Source organism: Gigantopelta aegis, chromosome 2 (assembly GCF_016097555.1).
Source record: "Gigantopelta aegis isolate Gae_Host chromosome 2, Gae_host_genome, whole genome shotgun sequence".
NCBI classification, from domain to species: Eukaryota; Metazoa; Mollusca; class Gastropoda; order Neomphalida; family Peltospiridae; genus Gigantopelta; species Gigantopelta aegis.
In genome coordinates this window covers 6,372,686-6,396,900 of record NC_054700.1, presented here as the reverse complement: position 1 = coordinate 6,396,900, position 24,215 = coordinate 6,372,686, and the positions used below count along the sequence as shown (strand labels likewise).

General features: G+C 39.0%; 1 protein-coding gene across 1 annotated transcript; it reads left to right on the top strand.

Moving 5' to 3' along the window:
* The first annotated feature begins 7,577 nt into the window (after positions 1 to 7,577).
* On the top strand, positions 7,578 to 16,363 carry LOC121376554 (putative amine oxidase [copper-containing]). Its single transcript, XM_041504469.1, has 4 exons — positions 7,578 to 7,803; positions 9,412 to 11,289; positions 12,521 to 12,728; positions 15,426 to 16,363. Exons 2-4 carry the CDS (start codon positions 9,413 to 9,415, stop codon positions 15,747 to 15,749), a joined length of 2,409 nt encoding a protein of 802 aa, XP_041360403.1. The 5' UTR covers positions 7,578 to 7,803; position 9,412; the 3' UTR covers positions 15,750 to 16,363.
* The last annotated feature ends 7,852 nt before the right edge of the window (positions 16,364 to 24,215 follow it).

Sequence of the window (24,215 nt, the reverse complement as noted above, 5' to 3'; positions counted from 1 at the left end):
TGAAAACAAAAATCGGAATAGACTTGTTAGGAAAGCAGATAAAGGACTATTATAGTGTAGTTGTAACTAGACTAGGTGTATATTAAGACACGTAGTGGAATCCTAGGTACGTAATCCTGCAGTGTAGAACAGTCCATTTACTTACGATTCTTTAGCCTTTAAAGCTTACCGCATTGTGTTAGAACAGTTTCATTACAAAACAAAGCAATTGATTTATAAAACTAGATCAAACAAAAAGCCAAATATAACACCCCCTACCCCACCCACCAAACCAACAAAAAAACAACAACAACCCAACAACACAAACTTAACAACACAAAACAACAAACAAAAACAAACCCTAACAAACAAAACAGATCCCTTAAATCAGTTTAACAGTTCTATTTAAAGATGCTACCTTCGTAGGCGTCAGAAGCGGAGGAGGGGCAAGGTGCGGCACTGTCCTCCCAACTATAAATATAATCCATTACCATCCAGTTAAAATGAATATAGCTGCCCTCATCTAGGTCTATGATTTCAAAGGCCGTGGTATGTGCTGTCATGTTTGTGAAAAGGTGCACACAAAAGATCCCTTTCTAGTAATAGAAAACTGTAGCGGGTTTCCTCTCTAAGAAATTAATGCTTTAAAAAATAAAAATAATTTTGGTTTAGTAAAGCGCAATAACCCTTTCGTCTGCTATAACGATTAGTTGACACCAGTTGCTTCCCTTTTGATGAAATTGAGCACATGTATCCACATCCTATCCATGGCCCCAATTAAATTATTAGTTCAAGACATACATATGTAGCCGGGAGTAAAGAGGGCTAGCTATAGACTAATAATAATAATAATAATAATAATAATAATAATAATAAAGCATGCACGCACATATCAGCACACACGAACACACGGGCATTACAAAAAATGTCCTCAAAGACCCACAAAGGAAATTTGTGAAGTCTAAAAGTTGAAATAAATTTGTTGAACAGTTGATCAAATGTCTATATGTCTATATACATCCTCCACCCCCTAAAACCAAAACAATAACAACAAAAAAAACATCCCAAAACACAAACAAAAAAATCAAACAAAAACAAACAAACAAACATAGCACTTACAATTAGTCAATAGGTTCAATTTACAAATTCTGAAAACGGATACATAACGTGAAGAAACAAAACTAACGGATTGGACCTATCCTTTATTAAAACAACGAACACTTGTTATATCCCTGGTTTATAGGATAAACCTCCGAAATATGTTGGGCTTTTCAATGAAATTTATAAAGGTTAACAATTTAAGAATTAGATTTGTAAGTTTAAAAACATAAATCAAAACGAACGGTTTTCCTGCGCGCGCGCGCGTGTGTGTGGGTACATACCCGGTGTGTATCTCACCTATGTTCTGTTTCTTGCATACATTTATTCGAGCGAAAGTAATCCTTTCCGCGATGTAGTTAATCCCATGATTATTTTCACTGAAACCAGATTCGAAAGTATACTGATGGAAAGAAATAAGGGATCGGATGTTTATGTTATATAATTTGAATTCACTATACAGTTAGAAATGACACAAGAAAACCTGAACTTTAAGTTGTTTTAATGAATATTAATAACGGTTGTGTCCCCCATACACCCGCGCAACTTCAGCACAAAGTCGGGGCATACTTTGAATGAGAGTACGGATGGTAGCTCTTGGGATGTTGTGCCACTCGTCTCGGAGAGCCAAGAACAGTTGATCCACGTTTTGGGGCGCAATGGGGCGTTCACGAACACGACGACCCAAAACATCCCACAAATGTTCTATTGGATTCAGGTCTGGACTTTTTGCTGGCCAGGGTAAAGTTTGGATATTGGCATTTCTTAAGCAGTCCACCGAAACACGGGCTATGTGAGGGCGTGCATTATCATGCTGGAACTCAAAGTTGCGTCCAACCCTGCATGAAAACGGTATCACTACCGACTGCAAAATGTCGTCCCTGTATCGAATACCAGTGACTCTTCCATCAAGCCGTATCAGATCTGTCGTGTTGTCGTAGATTATCCCGCCCCACACCATTACAGAACCACCCCCGTATCTGTCATGTTCTTTAATGGTGCATGCAGTGTATCGCTCATTAAGACGGCGCCAAACACGCAATCTTCCATCAGCATAGTCAAGATTAAAGCGAGACTCATCACTAAACATTGTACAACGCCAATGACGTAGTTGTCGTACCCCATATTGACGCACCCACTGTAACCTCAATCGTTTGTGTTGGGCTGTCATCTTGATTCCAATAACTGGTCGTCGACTTTTTAACCTGGCTTCTTTCAGTCGATTGCGTACTGTTCGGTCGCTGATTCTTAGCCGACATATAGCCCTGAATTCAACATTTATTTTAGACGATGGCTTAAATCTGTCCCGTAAAGCAATCAGGCGAATCTGACGGTCCTGTCGAAGGGTGGTGACTTTACGTTTTCCTCGACCAGCTCGCATTTTCACGTTGCCAGTTTGTCGGTACAGGTTCCATAACCTTGATATCACGCTACTTGACTTCCCAAAAGCAGTTGCAACCTGTCTAAGTGATTTTCCTGACCTAACCATACCCACAGCAGTCCATTTTTGAGCTAAAGTCATGTATTGTCGTACCATTTCAAAACCCTTTCTAACCTGTAATCTCCATACAACAATAACTTATATACCCGAAAGAACATTGTGGAAAAATCGTGGAAACATATTCTGCACGTGCATTACATTACAGGGAGTGAGTTTAGGCTCAATCAATAGCGTTGAAAATGTATGGGAGTTAATGCAAAACGCGCAGTCATGACCCTATTTACTGATAGTAGAAAAACGATCCCTTATTTCTTTCGATCAGTATATTTATTATGTTTATATAGGCCTACATTTGGATCGGGTTCGAACCAGATTGATGTTTTGGTGTGTCTTGGTGTAGTTACTGTGTAACCCTATGTTGTAAATACCGTTATAAAACATTCAGTTTGACACCTGTAATTAAAACCTTTTGGTAGCCGCAAGTGGGATATGTCTATATAAGACTTTCTTACACACCCGTTGGTGAGAACATCATTCGTTATTTGTTGATAACACATACTTGTTTACACATGTACGTGTGTTAACAATTTCAAGACATACCACTGGCTGCTCCTATGTGATGACCAGGTCACCAATGACATACATCCAATGAAAAAACCCCAGCACGATCAAAATCGATTACACTATGACGTATAGTTAACCTGATAATCATTGTCTATGACGCGTAAGTTAGCTACAAGTGCAAAGGCTGTAAATAACGTTTAGTCGAAAACGATGTTAAAACTTGCTTAAAACCTGGTTTTTGAGGATATGTAAGAAACAGAATAATATATTCGTGTCCGTCAGATACCATTTATCTTACAACTCGTTGTTTAAAAACGTATCGAATTCGCTTTCGCTCGTTAGATACATTTTAAAACAACTCGTTGTAAGATACGTGGTAAACAACAACAACTCATGTATTATTCTCTGTGTAATAGCTTAAAGATGGACACGTTATATTTGGTCTACCTCAGTCGTGTTTTAGGCGTGGCGTTGGATTCATATCACGCAAACCTACGTGTGACGGTGTTGACATAAATTCGTTGGATAATATTATAGATAATTAACGTGATAAACTTTACAAGGCTCGATATTCATTTTATAGAATGGGAAGCAATCTTTGCTTCTGATATTTCAATCCAGAAGCAAATAACACAATTTGAGAATCGGCTCTAGACAACTTATTCCGATATAAAACTTTACTCTCATTTTATGTAAATTTTAACTAATGATTTCCTTTTCATCTTTTTGCGATATTTAATTTAATATAATTGTCCTAGTATTGACATAGCTGGCGCTAAATTATATTTCTTAATTCTAATGGTTCTAATGGGAAGCACAATCACCTTCTGAACCTGATTATCAGCAAGCATATTGTGTGTTTTGAGCGGCAATTGCCTCTTGCGCTGTTAATTTCGAGCCCTGTTTTGTCCCTCGATAGTTATAATTTATGTCAGCAATATGATGGATTTCCGTGATACCATATTTATTTTTCTTTCCACCACTCTGGTGCTGGAGTCTCGTAAAGCGAACATTTTTTTCTTCTCCTTCAGTATCCAAACACACGCCTCATCATCAACTCACCCCGTTGAATCATTTCTGATATATAGTACAACTTATGTAACCGACTACCTGTACACACCCTGGGTTTTTTTGTTGTTAAAACGAGTGCTGTTGTCTGTTACACAAAAGCCTCCATTGCATCGTTACTGGATATTTTGTTAATTTTAAAACCTGATGTTTCCAGGAATATTATAAAATTTAATGCAAACTGTTTATAGCACATTGATGGAAACTTAGCTCGAGTGTTCTCTATAGCTGTGGTCTACGGGTAGTACTAAACCAAATAGCATCCGGCTGGGGCAGAGTACTTGATAGAGCAGTTAATACCACAAATCCTGCCATTGGTGATAAATGTGACAATGTTTGTTGTCAAACAAATTACTTTTATCTGGGCAATAAATGAATGCAATATTATTTCATCTAGCATCACTGTGTCAAGTACCCTTATGCTTGAAACATGTAAAACTAAATACTACAGTTGTGTGACAAACTAGGCGTGCTGTAAAACCATTTATGATATCGAAAATGAGCCTAGAAAGGTTCGATTTGGTATAGTACATCTTACACGTAGATCACAAATAGTGTAGACCACAGCTAGTGTAGTCCACAGCTAGTGTAGTCCACAGCTAGTGTAGACCACAGCTAGTGTAGTCCACAGCTAGTGTAGTTCACAGCTAGAAAACACTTGCTCTAATGTAAACTCTGCCTGCTTCTTCTGTATGTTACATTTCGTCAATATCATGTTTAAAATGTGTGTTTGTATGTGTGTGACATGAAATGTACGTTAATGTAAATTGTAATACTGCAGATAATGAAATATAATTGTAATATTGCAGTTAATGAAATATAAATGTGATATCGCAGTTAAACATAACAAAACCGAAGGCAGAGTTGTACCTAGACCAAAATAGGTTAGGGGGAAGCAGTAAATGGGGGGGGGGGGGGGGAGGGGGGTATGAAGCTTACCCCCTCTAGGTAGTGTAAATTATCTAGAAAAAAATATGCGTTGAAAGAATAATTGTAATATATGCCTTCGCCATTTATAAATGACGGTAAATTAATGGAAATCAAATACACGTATTTTAATATGAAACATCAATACAAAACATGTTTAATATCTATTAAATGACGCGGAAACGTCTTAGAACCTTGCTATGTAATAATACGTGTACTCTGATTTATTTAAAGCTGTTGTTATTGAAGCCTCTTGACAAAATTACGGGTTTCTGGTTACTATACCACCTCCGGTATTACAATTTCGCTGGTGAATACGTCAATCTGATTGAAACCAGGGGTAAGATCAGCGAACCCTTTGCTGCTGACGCTTGCTAGCCACTACAACCGAATAATAATTCCGGAAACCAGTCAAAATGTTTGCAAACGTTTAAACGAATAACGGCTAGCTGAACTTGATTAAGATCTTAACGACAACTATGAGCTGTGTCGCTGTTAGCAGATCTTAACAGATCCAACGTCATCCAGATGACCTTTTATTCGAGTAATCAAAACACCGCTGGTACACGGATTGGAACATAAGCGTACGAGGCAGGGTGTGTGGGGGAGCAACTGCCCCCCCCCCACCCCACCCCCCGGTGCTGGAGAAAATCCTCAAATTTCTGGCAAAAACGATAGATATTTTCGGGCAAAATCAGCTAGCCGGAAACGTTTTCACCAAAGATTTCAATCATTCTAACCACAATATTAGCTGTAATCCATGTAAAAATGCGTTGCGATTCGTATGCAGCCATAAATAACTGTTTGGCGGTAATGTTAATAGAAATAAATGTTATCCAGATTCGGGCATTTTCATTTAGTTCGGGCAAAAATCAGCCTGCCCCCTCCTACACAACTGGGAGCCCGTACGACTATGGATTGTAATGACTGTTCACAGAGACTCGCCTGCACACAAAATGGCGTTGGTTTTGTCGAATATGGTAGTACTAAACCAAATAACATCCGGCTGGGTCAAACTTTTGATAGAGCAGTTACTAACATAAGTCATGCCATTGGTGATAAATGTGACTGTTTCATCTGGGCAAAAAAATATGCAGTTTTAGTTTATCTTGTAGCCGACAACTGTGTCAAGTAGCCTTGCGCGTGAAACATGTATGGGGTACATCTGGTTATATCGAAAATGAGTCTTGAAAGATACCATTTTCTTCAGTTAATACTTTGAGGTAGGAGTTGTAGTACTGATCTTTATGTGTCATAGTTTGGTTGATGTATTGTATATAATGTTTTCAAACACAAACGAAAACATGGTCGCCTATGGGGTTTTATTTGGTGTAGTACAACCATATATACAAGGGAAGACGAATCTCAAAACACTCGATTTCAACCAGATTGATATTTATGTACATGTAATTTTGTCGGTGTTAATTATTTAAATGACATAAGTTTTCCAACGTTTTCGATCAACCATGGTTCGTGCAAATAAAATTTATTTTGCTTTGGTATATAAAATATAAGAAGAATAGTTTTCTGTGTGATTTATTACCCAAGTCTTGAGCATTTATAGCCGATGTATTTCTCGTGCTGGGGTGTCGTTAAACATTCATCCGTTCATTCATTCTACAGCGAGGAATCATCTATACATGTTCCCACAGATAGGGCAGTGATAGCAGGGCCGTACCCTGATCAAAATTCGGGGGGGAGGAGGGGGGCACTACTTTTTATAAACAAATGAAACACTCTACAAATTAAACACTGAGATGTGTATGCTTTTTCTGGAGTAAAAAAGAAGAAGAAAAAAGTGAGATTCTCAAGGGGGTAACTACCCTGCCCCCCGGAGGGTACGGCCCTGGATACCACGACCTTTGATTTACCAATATCGAGGCATTTATTGAGATAGTGAGGGAGGGGTGGGTTAGGAGGGGGTGATGGAGTCCATCGAGCGCGATCGATTCTACAATCTATGGCACACTAGGCATGTACTCTACTTCGAGACATACCTTTCACCACCCCTGAACAACGAATAAAACGTGAATATACGCGCGTGTGTGTGTATATTATATACGTTTCTTTTGTTGTTCAAGGGAGGGACGTAGCCCATCGCTTGATGCGGTCTAGGATCGATCCCCGTCGGTGGGCCCGTTGGGCTATTTCTCATTCCATCCAGTGTACCGCGACTGATATATCCAAGTCTGTGGTATGTGCTATCCTGTCTGTGGGATGATGCATATAAAATATCCCTTGCTACTAATGGAAAAATGTAGCGGGTTTCCTTTGTAAGACTATATATCAAATTACCAAATATTTGACATTTAATAGCTGATGTTCTAGTGATGTCGTTGAACAAAACAAAATATTTGTCTTTTGCATTGATAAAAGATATTAAATTCTGCTAAGGCCTTTAAAGAAAACTATTTCCTCATCCCCGACAGCCCAGCACAAGTTGGTGCTGCAACGAAACCTTTGAGAAAGTCTAGACGAGTATTTATGGTCGACAGCGGCACTCTGGTACTTGTGCTTCTGTAGTGAGCAGACGTACCTCCACACAATTGTAACATTATCTATGGGGTCGACAAGTTAATTTTAGGATGCTGCTCTTCTGCGGTGCACAGTTGTTAACACACACACACACATACAGACAGAAAACCACAGAACCGAAATATTCACCATCAAAGTTGGTCAAGCCTTCAAAGAAGGAGATTCCGGGAAATTGTTCAACACGATAACAGGTGAGACCAGTTTATTTCATGCAAGAATACTTTAGGAATAGTTTGCATCTTTTTGTGGAATGCTATAGTATGTTTCCGGCAAAGATGCCAATAGGATGCTGACATATTTGTACACGATTGTGTTTAGCGTTGTACATGTCAGTCGAAACCCGTGTCATAGCTTTAATTCGAGCCATTATACTAGGCGCGTGTGCAGGGGTAGGGTTCCAGGGGTCGACCCCCGCTCCCCTCTTTGCTCAAGTAATTAAATGACTCGACCCCCCCCCCCCTATAATCTTCCTTCTCCACAGTGACTACAAACCCACCCCTGCTAAAATTCCTGCACACATGGCTGTACACCCTTAAGTATTAATCTTAAATCTCATCGACAAAGCCATTAACACTTCTAAAATCATATCACTGCGCAAGACAATAGTTAAAATTTATTTTGTATAATGACACCACATTGATTTGTTGATAATTTGTACCGTAATTTCATGTCGAACACTTGGTAATTCTGATATCTAAAGGGAAGCTATATTGTTTCATTAGTACAACCGGCCTCGGTTAAGCCATCGGACTACAGGCTGGTAGGTACAGGATTCGCAGCCTGGTATCAGCTTCAACCCAGAGCTAGTTCTTAAGAGCTCAATGGATAGGTGTAAGGCCATTACACCCTTTTCTTTCTTACTTAATTGGATAGAAGCACGAAAATAAGTTGAAATGAAAAGAAATCACAAGGGATCTTTCATATTCACATTCCTCAGACAGGACAGCACATACAACAACCACTGATATACCTGGCGAAAAAACAGAAGAACACAATCAGAGCACTGGTCCATCGAGGTATTCGATCCCCATATCTCATGATCAGGCGAGCGCTCTATCGACTGAGCTAGATCGTATCCACTGCACAATACAAAGCCAAAAGGAAGTTCCGAGAATGTCGTGTCTGCTGTTATAAATCACTGTCTGATGTTTTGGTATTTCCCAGGACAATACATCCTTCCCCCTTTACCTGAAGGATAACTGCTCCCAACTCACTCTCTCTCCCCCTCCCTCCCTCCCTCCCTCCTCTCTCTCTCTCCCTCCCCCCCTCTCCCTCCCCCTCTCTCTCTCTCTCTCTCTCTCTCCTCTCTCTCTCTCTCTCTCTCTCTCTCTCTCTCTCTCTCTCTCTCTCTCTCTCTCTCTGTCTCAAGATTGGTTTTGACAAATGTAAACCTGCACAAGACAGACCTCAATGCATATTTAAACAATTGTTATGTCATGCGCTCCCGAACCACACTCCGAACAATGTATCAGATGTTCACGATAAGTAAGCATATCCTGCCCGACCGGCGTTGGCCATAGTTTACATTTAAATGATAATAATTATGTGCACGCTTTTTAATAAACAGTTGGGGGAAAAATGAAAAGAAGGATGGCTAAAGCTATAGAGATACAACAAGGGGCGAGCACGGATACCCTTATCCCTTAGAGAGAGAGAGAGAGAGAGAGAGAGAGAGAGAGAGAGAGAGAGAGAGAGAGAGAGAGAGAGAGAGAGAGAGAGAGAGAGAGAGAGACAGACAGACAGACAGACAGACAGAGATGACTAGGATTTTAAGTTGGATTATTCTTTGTTTTGAACAGAATGACTGAAACCGATGTCTACAAAGAAAGTAGCAATCGATGGCGAATGGTCGCTATTTTCTTTCTGCTGCTGTCCCTGATGCTGTTGGTGATAATCATATTCATTGTTTTGAGTCATCGCAGCGATGACGTCGCCATAATCACGTGCAGCAAGAAACGATCTAGCATCGTCGTGACGGAGGCTGATTCGCCAGACGTGTTTCACGATCTAACCGCCAAAGAGCTGGAAAACATAAAAACATTTCTGTATGGACTGCCAGACCTTAATATAGCACAGCCTGAACAGGTGGGCATAAACACGACTTACGTGTTCGCTATTGATCTCTTCCTTCCACCCAAATACAGGGTTCTTGACTACCTGGATGGGAATGGTAGAAAACCGCTGAGACAGGCAAAGGTAGTGGTCATCAGAGGTGATGCAAATCCCCCGGTCATCGCCGAATACATTGTCGGACCTCTGCCAAACCCGGAAGTATACGAGCTGCTAGAGTCGTCTGCTAGAAAGAACCCTGTTAACATCGCATTCAGACCATTGGATATCATTGAAGTGATTGCCCTTTACGTGCACGTATTTCGAAAAATAGACGACGAACTGGGGCACATTTTGAACGACAGCTTTGGCGCAACTTTCACACACTGTGGAGACAGGTGTTTGACGTTTTACCCGATATTCGTGACGTCTGTTCTGCAGAACACGATAGCCAGGAGGAACTGGCTTACCACGCTGTATGACGTCGAGTTCCCGACACTGCACCCTGTAGACTTTGCTGTGTTGGTTAACCTCAACACCACGAACCCAGAATTGTTCTTTGTCGAAAAGCTGATATATGCTGGAGACGAATTCAACAACACTGACCACTTCAAATCCGAGTACGAAGCTGGTAATACTAAACGGCTGAAGACGCCCTTTCCCGAGATGTCGCGTGAACTGTTCTCGTCCATGAATATGCGAGGCGATCCGGTCCCAGTACATCCACAGCAGCCTCCTAGACTTGTAGAACCCGACGGTGCACGGTACACCGTTAAGAACAGACACATCGAGTACATGCAATGGCAGGTTGATATCAGGATGTCCATACTCTCGGGGCCACAGATATACGACGTCCGTTTCAACGGAGAAAGGATAGCCTACGAAATTGGTCTACAGGACATAGGCGTGTTCTATTCGGGGCACGACCACATCCAACGGATAGCAAACTACATGGACGGTCTGTCCGCGCTGGGGAGTAAGACCAAGCCTCTCATTCCCGGAGCTGACTGTCCAGAAACGTCCACCTTCATTGGGAACAGCTTCGTCGTGGGTACCACGGCCGGTGTCGGTCAAATGGACAGAGTCTGGTGTGTGTTCGAGCAGAATTCCGGCATGCCTTTAAGACGTCATATGTCGTACGCTGCAGAAGAAGGTTCCTTTTATGGCGGGATGCTTGACAGTGCCTTAGTGATCAGATCCATCATCACTTTCTCGAACTACGATTACGCTATTGACTATACATTCCACCAGAACGGTGCTCTGGTGGTGCAGGCTCTGTCCACGGGATATGTGACGTCCTTCAGGAAGCAGTCGGAACACTCGAGTTATGGATTTGAAATCCACAAGGACATCATTGCCAATCTGCATCACCACATGTTCAACTTCAAGGTGGATTTAGATGTACTGGGAACAGACAACAGGTACGAAACACTGGACTTGTCCACGGAGAGTGTTTCCAACCCGTATTCTGACGATCCTGATTCCAAGTACTGGCAGGTTAAAATGGACACCACTCTCAAACGTAACGAGCTGGACGCAGCATATAAATTTAATTTTAACACACCAAAATATCACCTTTTCCACAATAACAAGAAACGAACAGAAAATGGAGTGAAACGTGCTTACAGGTTAGTTGTTTTTCAGTATATTTTACCTATGATTTCTTTTTGTTTGTTTTGTTAATTGAACAGATCCGTATTGAGGAATTGTTTAAATAGAGTGCAACTAAAAACAAAAACCCACTCGTCAGACGTTCAGTTTACGGTAAATTGATAAACTTTAAAAAAAGAAAGATATATATATATATGGACTTAATTAGGGCAACTGAAGTCTCGGAGGTTTGAGTGTACTTTCCAAAACTAGATCTGGATTTGCCCTAGCTAAAACTGCACTAGTAGTTTGATAACTTTAACTGTAATGGCTGAAATTGTATTTTTTATAATGTTATATTTTATGTCATTCATTGAAATGTTTACAGTATGTAACATCATCTTGTGGAGAGGCATTTATATAGGCTTATTGCCTGTTTGCCGATCCACTGCATTTATTTGAATAAATATTGTTAAAAAATAATAAATAACTTTAACTGCTTAAAAATTTACATTAAATAATTAAGAAATTCTACTTATACGTCGATAAATCAAATTATTCACTTGGCTCAGCATTGTTAGCGAAAGTATGGAATAAAAGCTAACGTTAGTGAGAATAGATTGTATTTTGACATTTAACAATTACTGAATACTGATCTAGAAGGGTTTGATGCTGCAACCCTGCCCCACCACTACTTAACACACAGTAAGCCAACCATTAGTTTTCTACATTCATGTGTGTTTTGGGGTGGGGAAGGGGTGCGTGTGTGCCTAGTTGTAAGGCGCACGCCATCGGTGGCCCATTAGGCTATTTCTCGTTCCAGCCAGTGCACCACCACAACGGCCATGGTATGTGCTATTCTGTCTGTGGGATGGTGGATATAAAAAATCCCTTGCTACTAATGGAAAACATGTAGTAGGCTTCCTCTTAAAGAATATGTGTCAGAATTACCAAATGTTTGACATCCAATAGCCAATGATTGATGGATCAATATGCTATAGTGGAGTCATAAAATGGGGTGGAGGTGTGTGTTTGTGTGTTTGTGCGTGTGCGTGTGCGTGCGCGCACATTAATGATTAATGGAAGGGCAAGAGGAGTTTTATTTAAACCAAGTCTGTTAAAAGCAAATGTTGCAATAGATGCTCCGTGCATCAAGTAATCACAGTGCCTTCAGCATACATGCGATTAATTTTGGAACAGCCCTTATAGTTAAGGTTTTTGTATATTCTTCTGTTTTAAAGAACACAATAATTATTATGTACCATACAGGGTCGTGTTTGACGGAATCTCCAAACAGCTGCTTCCAGAAAACCAAGGCAACGAGCTGGCGGTGTCGTGGTCACGTTACCAGATGGCGGTCACCAAATACAGCAACGATGAGCGGGACAGCAGTTCGCCGTATGCGGCGTTCGACGCCATCTCACCGACCGTCAACTTCTCGTCCTTCCTGGACAACAACGACAACCTCGTCGATGAGGTAAGTCGCCAGACCGCAACACCGACACATCTAGAACCGGCCTCGACGGTGTTGTGGTTTTAAAACATAGGACATAAGGCTGGTAGGTACAGAGTCCGCAGCCCGGTACCGGCTCCCACCAAGAGCGAGTTTTAACGACTCAATGGGTAGGTATAAGACCACTACATCCTCTTCTCTTTCACTAACCATTAACAACTAACCCACTGTCCTAGACAGACAGTCCAGATAGCCGAGGTGTGTGCCCAAGACAACGTGCTTGAACCTTAATTGGATACAAGCACGAAAATAATTTAAAATGAATGAATGACAAATCTAGGTCAACCGATTTTCATTTGAATGATTTTAATAGCACATTAGCATTTTCTTTCATTTTCTATCTCTTTCTCTGTCCTGTCTCTCTGTCTCTCTCTCTTCCAATATATTATATATACTCTTCAAAAGAAGAAACGCAAAACCACATTGTCGTAACATTTGGAGAATTGATTTAATTATTGAATGGTGAGTCCGATAATTACCAAATGTTGCAGGATTGTTCACAATTCACTCTAGTCCATTGTGAGTAAGTGATAGGACACACCACCAAGGTCAAGGTCATCTGGAGTCAATACCGGGTGTGGCCTCCGCGTGTGTTAACAACTGCCTGGCACCGCCTGCCCATTGAAGCAACCAGAGTACGGATGACGTCCCGGGGGATGGTGGCTCACTCGGCCTGCAAGGCTGCTGCCAGCTCGGGCAGGGTCTGGGGCTGTGGTTGTCGCTGTCGGAGGCGTCGGTCCAACTCGTCCCATAGATGCTCAATTGGGTTCAAATCCGGTGATATCGATGGCCAAGGAAGGACATTAATGTTGTTGTTCTGTAGGAAAGCCGTTGTGAGACGTGCTGTGTGAGGCCTGGCGTTGTCATGTTGGAACACTGCGTTGGCGTTGGCCATAACTGGAACGATGTGTGGCCGGAGGATCTGGTCAATGTAGCCCTGTGCATTCAGGTTGCCCTGCACGTGGACCAGGTCAGTTCTGCCAGTGTGTGAGATGGCTGCCCACACCATGACACTACCCCCGCCGAATCTGTCCACTTCCTGCACGCAGTTTGCCGCATAACGTTCACCACGACGCCTATACACGCGACATCTTCCATCATGACGTCGGAGCAGAAATCGGGACTCGTCACTGAACCACACCTGTCTCCATCGCAGTTGAGGCCATTGTCGATGAATCTGGCACCACTGCAGTCGGAGTCGACGGTGTTGTGGTGTTAAGATGACACCTCGAACTGGACGTCTGGCACGAATTCCTACCTCACGTAGGCGGTTCCGTACGGTCTGGTCGGATATCCTGCGCAAACCTGGTATTGCTGCGGCTGTGGAGGTGGCAGTAGTCAATCGTTCCCGAAGGTGGCGTACCCGGATGTAGCGGTCCTGCCCGGGGGTAGTGACCCGTGGTCGACCGGATCTAGGGAGGTCACGTGTTGATCCATGTTGCTGGTAACGGTCCCACAGTCTGGAGATGGTGCTTGGGAACACATGGAATGCCCTGGCAACGGCCGTTCTGGATTCGCCTGCGTCTAGTCGGCCGATGGCATTGTTTCTCTGCGGTTCACTGAGACGTGGCATGTCCTGGATTGTCAACTGTCTGCCAGATACAGAGGCCAGGCAAGCGAACACCCTGCACTTTTATACTGTCGGTGTTCATGTTGCACGTGCAGACAACGCACGTGCAGTGGTGACATGGTTTGCACGTGGCTGCGTTTTTGCGAATATTCACATTTTGGAACTTTATTGTACAGTAGCTGCGTTTTATCGAATGTAACCGTGGGAATGTGTTTGGGACATGCAATGACCTTATATTCACAAAGCATGAACCGGTAGGAAACATAAAATCGGAGTTATAACCCATTTGTACCCTTTTGCGTTTCTTTTTTTGAAGAGTATATTTAGCAATGATTATTTGTACTTCCAAGCTGTTCAGTCACTTTTTTTAAGACGATCCAATAATTATGATGCCAGTACAAAGAAAGGAATGTTTAACATCATGACAACACGTTATGACTTTGCTAAAACCTAAAGTTGTTTACTATCATCGTAAATATAACAAAAAATGTGACAGAAGAAAAACAATATATCTGCTACGCGGGCAAGTTTTATTCATTAGCAGAAACTACAAAGCGATCGTTTTACGCTTTGCAGACAAGAGAGTACATGGCATGGTTACTGACATTGTCATGCATCATGTACCAGAGGTATTTTGCAATCACGAAAATTAATCTTCTCCTTGGGTGTGTAGGATAACGGGCAATCCCATTGTGTTATTCTGTTGCCCCACTCTGTTCATAGATTATTGTTCAGATAAATAATGGATATAAATATATTCCGGCTGCAATGTAGTTTTTCTAACAGGCAAAATACTGGGTCCCAAGTATTTCTTCAAATCAAACATTCAGATTATTTTACTTAGAAAAAACATTCTGGCAAACTCATTTTGTGATATGACATATTGCCTGGCAGATTTCACTCACTCACTCTCTCACACACACACACACACACACACACACACACACACACACACACACACACACACACACACACACACACACACACACACACACACACACACACAGTTTATAACTAGATTTGTTTTTAAGCGCCATAATAAACGAAAATATGAATTGTATGCAAATGTCTTCTTTCATTCCATGCACCAGGACCTGGTTCTGTGGATCTCCCTTGGAATGTATCACATCCCTCGCAGCGAGGATCTGCCAGTGACGTCCACACTTGGTTCTGAGCGGAGGTTCCTTCTGCTGCCCTACAACTACTTCCACCAGTGTCCGTCCACGGCCTCCCGCGACGCCGTCAGGATGGAACTCGTCAACAGATCCGCTCCCCAGGAAGGCGTCCGCCTCGTGCGCTATGGCAACGACAGCACCACGTCCTGTATCGCCCAGTTTAACGAGTGGGTTAACAAGGGTTTCAGGGAGAATCCCGACATGGGCCTTCAAAGCAAACGTGATAGAGGAACCTTTTAGATGACTAAACAGCTAGATATCTCAAAAAATTTCATTTGCTAATCAGTGACATTAAAAAAAAATTAACTGTCTGATCCGATCACAGACATCTCCAATTTATAATTTGCCAAAAAGTGACATTTTAACGGTCTCATCCAATCGCAGACATCTCAAATGTATCATTTGCCAAGGAGTGACATTTTAACTGGCTGACCCTATCATAGATATTTCAAATTTATCATTTAACAAGCAGTGATATTTTAACACTAAGATTCGTCACAGATGTTTCAAATTATAATTTGCCAAGGAGTGACATTTTAACGGTCTGGTCCTGTTTCAAATTTATCATTTGCCAAGGAGTGAAATTTTAACTGTCTGGTCCTGTCTCAAATTTATCATTTGCCAAGGAGTGAAATTTTAACTGTCTGATCCTATCACAGATGTCTCAAATTTATCATTTAGCAAGGAGTGACATTTTAACTGTCTAATCCTATCAGACGTCTCTTATTTATCATTTAACAAGGAGTGACATTTTAACAACAAAGGAATGTTTAATGGCACATCATATTTTTTTTTCATGCCAGTGCTGTGATATGAATTTAATAATAAAAAGTGAAATGTGTTAAAAGCTGAAATCTACAGGATATTGAAATAAGTGTTATTTTTCAGCACTGTAGCTAAAATAGAGTGTACTGTATACAAAAAAGAAGAAAAACATCCATATGAAATCAGATAAAAATCAAGCAGTTATAATTTAATTTAAAATTTGTTTTGTTTAACAACACTACTAGAGCACATTGGTTTTATTAATCACTGGCTATTGTATGTCAAACATTTGGTAAGAGGAAAGCTGCTACATTTTTCCATTAGTAGCAAGGGATCTTTTATATGCACCATCCCACATACCATGGCCTTTGATATACCAGTGGTGCACTGACGAGAACGAGAGATCGATCCTACACTGAATGTGCAACAAGTGAGCCGTTTATCACTGGGTTACATTCCACCAATGTTAAGCAGCTATTGTAATTGTCAAACATATGATCTAAAATGATGGAAGATAACCTTCAGTGCTGTTAAATGATCTATATACTTTCTCAGAAAAGATAACACATACCAGACTTATTCCTTAATCCTCTAGTGATGTCGTTAAACAAAACAAACTTAAGTTTTATTACTCAATACGTATATGTTTGAATGGAGTTAAAATGCTTGTTTTGTTTAACACCACCACTAGAGCACATTGATTTATTAATCATCCGCTGTTGGAAAATAAGAAAAGAAAGACGTTTTATTTAACGACGCACTTAACACATTTTATTTACAGTTATATGGCGTCAGACATATGGTTAAGGACCACAAAGATATTGAGGGAGGAAACCCACTGTCGCCACTTCATGGGCTACTTTTTTCGATTAGCAGCAAAGGATCTTTTATATGCACCATCCCACAGACAGGATAGTACATACCACGGCCTTTGTTACACCAGTTACTGGCTAGAACGAGAAATATCCCAATGGGTCCACCGATGGGGATCGATCCTAGACTGACCACGCATCAAGCAAATGCTTTACCACTGGGCTACGTCCCGCCCCTGCTGTTGGATGGAGATCAAACATTTGATAATTATGACATATTATAGATTTACATCTATACATTTTCCCATTAGCAGCAAGGGATATCAAACATTTGGTAATTATGACATATTATAGATTTACATCTATACATTTTCCCATTAGCAGCAAGGGATATCAAACATTTGGTAATTATGACATATTATAGATTTACATCTATACATTTTTCCATTAGCAGCAAGGGATATCAAACATTTGGTAATTATGACATATTATAGATTTACATCTATACATTTTCCCATTAGCAGCAAGGGATATCAAACATTTGGTAATTATGACATATTATAGATTTACATCTATACATTTTCCCATTAGCAGCAAGGGATATCAAACATTTGGTAATTATGACATATTATAGATTTACATCTATACATTTTTCCATTAGCAGCAAGGGATATCAAACATTTGGTAATTATGACATATTATAGATTTACATCTATACATTTTCCCATTAGCAGCAAGGGATCTTGTATATTCCCTTTCCCAAAGAGAGGCCTTTTGTAGGAACACTGGTTGGGACGGGAAAAACTAAGCAGAGAATAGGTCCACTGTGGGGATTTCATTCGTTGACTCAAGCACCTGAAGTGAGAGCCCTACCTACATGTAGTGAGCTAAATCCACCCTCACCCTGTAAAAAACAGAAAGAAGAAGAAACAAAGTTAGGAAAGGTTTATATGTAAGATAAATGATGCCGTATGTATTGAAGAGTTTCAGACAGGACTGATTATGGATACAAATCTACAACAATTTATCTTACTCTCTGCTACTGATGGGAATCAGATGGAATTTCATCATCGGTTATAATCGGTTGGCACCAACCAATCAACTTTCAATTGCACAATCGGTTAGAATTATACATGTATGAACAAAATAAGGATTTGAATTATAACTGCATGTATAAGCATCATGCACTTATTGTCATATTCACCAAGAGAAGCCCTACAAATCGCTATTTTTACCTTTAATCACTATTTATAACTGCATGTATAAGCATCATGCACTTATTGTCATATTCACCAAGAGAAGCCCTACAAATCGCTATTTTTACCTTTAATCACTATTTATAACTGCATGTATAAGCATCATGCACTTATTGTCATATTCACCAAGAGAAGCCCTACAAATCGCTATTTTTACCTTTAATCACTATTTATAACTGCATGTATAAGCATCATGCACTTATTGTCATATTCACCAAGAGAAACCCTACAAATCGCTATTTTTACCTTTAATCACTATTTATAACTGCATGTATAAGCATCATGCACTTATTGTCATATTCACCAAGAGAAACCCTACAAATCGCTATTTTTACCTTTAATCACTATTTATAACTGCATGTATAAGCATCATGCACTTATTGTCATATTCACCAAGAGAAGCCCTACAAATCGCTATTTTTACCTTTAATCACTATTTATAACTGCATGTATAAGCATCATGCACTTATTGTCATATTCACCAAGAGAAACCCTACAAATCGCTATTTTTACCTTTAATCACTATTTATAACTGCATGTATAAGCATCATGCACTTATTGTCATATTCACCAAGAGAAGCCCTACAAATCGCTATTTTTACCTTTAATCACTATTTATAACTGCGTGTATAAGCATCATGCACTTATTGTCATATTCACCAAGAGAAGCCCTACAAATCGCTATTTTTACCTTTAATCACTATTTATAACTGCATGTATAAGCATCATGCACTTATTGTCATATTCACCAAGAGAAGCCCTACAAATCGCTATTTTTACCTTTAATCACTATTTATAACTGCATGTATAAGCATCATGCACTTATTGTCATATTCACCAAGAGAAGCCCTACAAATCGCTATTTTTACCTTTAATCACTATTTATAACTGCATGTATAAGCATCATGCACTTATTGTCATATTCACCAAGAGAAGCCCTACAAATCGCTATTTTTACCTTTAATCACTATTTATAACTGCATGTATAAGCATCATGCACTTATTGTCATATTCACCAAGAGAAGCCCTACAAATCGCTATTTTTACCTTTAATCACTATTTATAACTGCATGTATAAGCATCATGCACTTATTGTCATATTCACCAAGAGAAGCCCTACAAATCGCTATTTTTACCTTTAATCACTATTTATAACTGCATGTATAAGCATCATGCACTTATTGTCATATTCACCAAGAGAAGCCCTACAAATCGCTATTTTTACCTTTAATCACTATTTATAACTGCATGTATAAGCATCATGCACTTATTGTCATATTCACCAAGAGAAGCCCTACAAATCGCTATTTTTACCTTTAATCACTATTTACTAGCTGCTTTTTTTTTTACACTGGAAATACACTCGATATATTTACATCTTCTTCTTTTCGTTTGCTTGTTGACTACACGTCAAGGCCAGCACGATGAACGATTCTGTTCTCTGTAGATCACTTCTTGTGCCGTACAGCTTCTTCTGGAGAGTTGTTGTAGTTGTCCAGGTAGTCTCTCAGCTGCTGTAGGTTATATATTTACATGAATTCCAGCTTCCAAACTGGAGGAACAATTATAGTTAATATTTCCCACAAAATCGATTACAGGAGTTTATAATTAATCATCACATTGTTAGAGCTAAACCAATCAATTTTCAATTATAATCGATCACTGGAATATCACTAATCTCTGCATATTTGGAAAAAAAAAGTTTTATTTAACGACGCACTCAACATATTTTATTTACGGTTATATGGCGTTAGACATATAGTTAAGGACCACACAGATATTTAGAGAGGAAAACCGCTGTTGCCAATTCATGGGTTACTCTTTTCAATAAGCAGCAAGGGATCTTTTAAATCCCAGACAGGGTAGTACATACCGTGGCCTTTGATATACCAGTCATGGTGCACTGGCTGGAATGAGAAATAGTGTAATGCCAATGGGGCCACCGACGGGGATCGATCTCACACCAACCACATGCTGTACCACTGGGCTACGTCCTACCCCCCTCTGCGTAATTAACCACAACAATGATGAAGTAGGATCATATTTATTTGTCAACAAATTTGCATTGTTAGGTAAACATTTTTATTATTATCTATACAACATGAAAATGCAGACTGTTAACAAGAAACTCTAGAAAGTATGTAATCCAAAATAGCCAAGTACCAAGATTTTTTATTTATTTTTTTACATCGGACCGCGTTAATAATTTAATACATACTTCCTAAAACTTTGTACTAATACTGTATTTTACAAAAAATATTAATTTTTAAAAATCTGTATAATTTTGTTCATTTTATAGTTTTGAAGAATGAGTAAAAAGAAAAATGAAAATGGGACGTTTGTGTTTTGCAGGTGTATGCACATCCATTACACTAATTAAATAATTTTAAAAATCTAATAAAAAGTAAATCTGATTTTTATTTTGGAGACAATATTTTGTACCTATAAGGGTCTCTTTTTGTCCAGCCAGAACATAACCTTTAAGAGAAATCATCTGAAGAATGATCGAATGTGTAGACAAAAAGCTGTGTATATGCTTAGACACTGGCAGTGTTTCTGTCAGAAAGAAATTTTTGGGTATGGCGCTATAAAATTGAATGCAACTACAGTTGACAGAGGTATGTGGCCTCCCCCAGAAATAAAATGGGTTAAGTTTAGGGTTAGGGTTAAGAAAATCATACAGTAATGTTAAGAGTAATTAATTTTGTCAAAAGGTTAACTTAAAAAAAAAAGCAGAAAAATGTTTTGGATAAGGGCGCCATACCCATTTTACCTCTGGCAGAAACACTGACTGGGTCTAGCAATAGGTACTAAATCACACAACTCTGAATCACTGTTTTAGTTTTTTAATTATTTGAGATAAAGATAGTGATGGGACAAAAAGAAGACTGTTATATGAAAATTTAATGGCCTCATTTTGGTTATCCCAGCAAAAATACAGTGTCAGTAAAATCATTCTTAAAAACAATTTTATTTTTAATGTATTAGGTATATAACATTCAAAAGGCAGCTATTTTTGTGACTGGGGTTGGCACACATAAGTAGGTTGATTTTGACAATATATATATATATATATATATATATATATATATATATATATATATATATATATATATATATTAATGTCAAAATCAACCTACTTATGTGTGCCAACCCCAGTCACATACATGTACATGTACATGTAGGTCTACACTGAGACTTGAAAATAAAACAATTGCAAAATCATTTCATCATCTTAAATACTGAATATTCTTTATATAAAACTGTATTTTAAAGATCACAAGAGTATCAGATTTATCTATGCTTATCAAACAGGCAAAAGAATGTCAGTGGTCTTAATTTGATATGGTTATAAAAAGCATTCTAGAAAAAACAACTGGTCACTCTGAAAACCAAATTATCTGTGGTTTTTAATATATAGATATATAATAAGGTTATGACATGCGTTATGGTATAAAGCAGTCATCATAACGTCATATTAATTACATCACATACTTCAGATACTTGCACCCCTCTAAAAGAGTATTCCATGAAAAAAAAAACCCCAGAATGTCAGATGGCGAAAAATCTACATGCTTTTTGTCCTAGGAGATCGAGTGAAGTGGATATATAGGTGACCTGGTTACATTCTAGTAACTGGAATATGTGTCATTGTAATGGTTTTCATGAGTTCTGCCTAGACTAAATGTGGGGACAATCCAACGGTAATTAAAGGTACATGACATATATTTGATATATCCCTAGCGAAGGTTATGATAAATAAAATGACAGCAAATTGGACACACCCCTAGTCTTCTGTTTGGACTTTATTTTTATAAGCATGGGAACTTAGTTTCTTATTTTTATAAGCATGGGAATCTTTGTTATGTTTAACGATACCCATAGAGCACATTGATTTTTAACCATTGCCTCACATTTGGTAATTATGTTTAACGATACCCATAGAGCACATTGATTTATTGATCATTGCCTCACATTTGGTAATTATGTTTAACGATACCCATAGAGCACATTGATTTATTAATCATTGCCTCACATTTGGTAATTATGTTTAACGATACCCATAGAGCACATTGATTTATTAATCATTGCCTCACATTTGGTGATTATGTTTAACGATACCCATAGAGCACATTGATTTATTGATCATTGCCTCACATTTGGTAATTATGACATGTAGTCTTAGAGGAAACCCAGTCTTTGCCAGGAAAGGTGAGCGATCAAACCTGCTCTCCTCCACTCACCTGGAAAGGTGAGCGATCAAACCTGCTCTCCTCCACTCACCTGGAAAGGTGAGCGATCAATCATGCTCTCCTCCACACTCACCAGGAAAGGTGAGCGATCAATCCTGCTCTCCTCCACACTCACCTGGACAGTTTTAGGAGAGCAGCAAATTGATCACCTTGCAAAAAAAAAATGTAATAAATTTTATTTGAGATTTCATGCGATTGCTCACCTAGGACCATTTGAGAGTGATCTCCAGCTTAGATCCAAATATCCCTGGCAAAAATGCACTGCATCGCTTATCCCACATGCATATATGCTATTGTCTATCAGTGGAATTTCACTTACATTGTGTCGATCCTCGTTGGTGGGCCCATTGAGCTATTTCTTGTCCCAGCCGGTGCACCACACCTGGTATATCAAAGGCCGTGGTATGTGCCATCCTGTATGTGGGATGGTACATATAAAAGATCTCTTGCTACTAATGGAAAAATGTAGTGGGTTTCCTCTCTAAGACTATATGTTAGAATTACCAAATGTTTTGACTTCCAATGTGCTCTAGTGGTGTCGTTAACAAAACAAACAAACTATATTAATTATGATCTATGCTAATCAAACTGAATCACTGTTGTTATTTATCTAGATTCCTTAAAACACAGACAATAATTTATTTTTGTGTAAACATTAATCCTATCCATTTTAAAGCTAGTTAAACTCTCAATGGGACATAGGTCTAAGATCTATGACATGACATAGTGGCACCATCAATTTGACTCCATACACATTAAATATGACAGTTCATTTTAATTTTGTTTTTCTTAACTATTGTATTGATAAATGTACTCTTTATTTTTTACTTTTATTATCTTTTTAATATTAACCAAAAATGTTGACAAAAATAAAACATATGGACATGTGAACAGTGCTGTCTGCAAAATATCCAACTGACAATTATTTTGAAAGGAGTGAAGATAATTTACAAATCTGCACTCCGTTCCCCACGATTCGAATGATATCACTTTGGATATCCTTACAGTAATAACAAATTTATCCATAACGCACTCCTTTTTATAATTCAAGAAAACTTTTAATTAAAATGGCTAATAAAAATATCTCACTGAAAAACCCCCAAAAAAACCCAACAAAAAACTCTTTTAAGATACCTGTATTTATTGTGTACACAGCTAAAACAATGGTTTCACAATGCCTTGTCACGACATCAACCTTAAGAGATGATGAACAAATTTAAAGCAGATTAAAAATATTTCTCAAAACGTAACAAGAGGTTGTTCAAATTTGAGATCAATATTTGTACAGGTATAAATATCAAGAGCTGTTCAACAAATGAAAATGGTGGCTGTAACGGGAAAAGACACCAAAATGCATTAGTTTGAATTGTATCAATATACGCTGTTTATATTACCTTCTGTACCACCACCACTAGAGATACAATGATATTGCATAGGTCTTGGCCTCTAAAAATTTGCGAGAATATTGCATAACATGTTTTTTTTCTAGCAAAATATAGGGTACCATTTACACTGAAAAAAAGGTTTAAGGAAAAAGAAAATGGCCTTTGAAAATTGCAAGAATATTGCATAACCTATTTTTTGTTTGTGCAAAATTCAGTGAATCATTAACTGAATTTA

What these genes read in the sequence shown, in the direction of transcription:
- LOC121376554 (XM_041504469.1), top strand. Translation starts at nt 9,413, where the DNA reads ATGACTGAAACCGATGTCTACAAAGAAAGTAGCAATCGATGGCGAATG. An exon ending in GGAGTGAAACGTGCTTACAG is followed by an intron (nt 11,290 to 12,520) that starts GTTAGTTGTTTT and finishes TGTACCATACAG; the next exon opens with GGTCGTGTTTGACGGAATCT. An exon ending in ACGACAACCTCGTCGATGAG is followed by an intron (nt 12,729 to 15,425) that starts GTAAGTCGCCAG and finishes TCCATGCACCAG; the next exon opens with GACCTGGTTCTGTGGATCTC.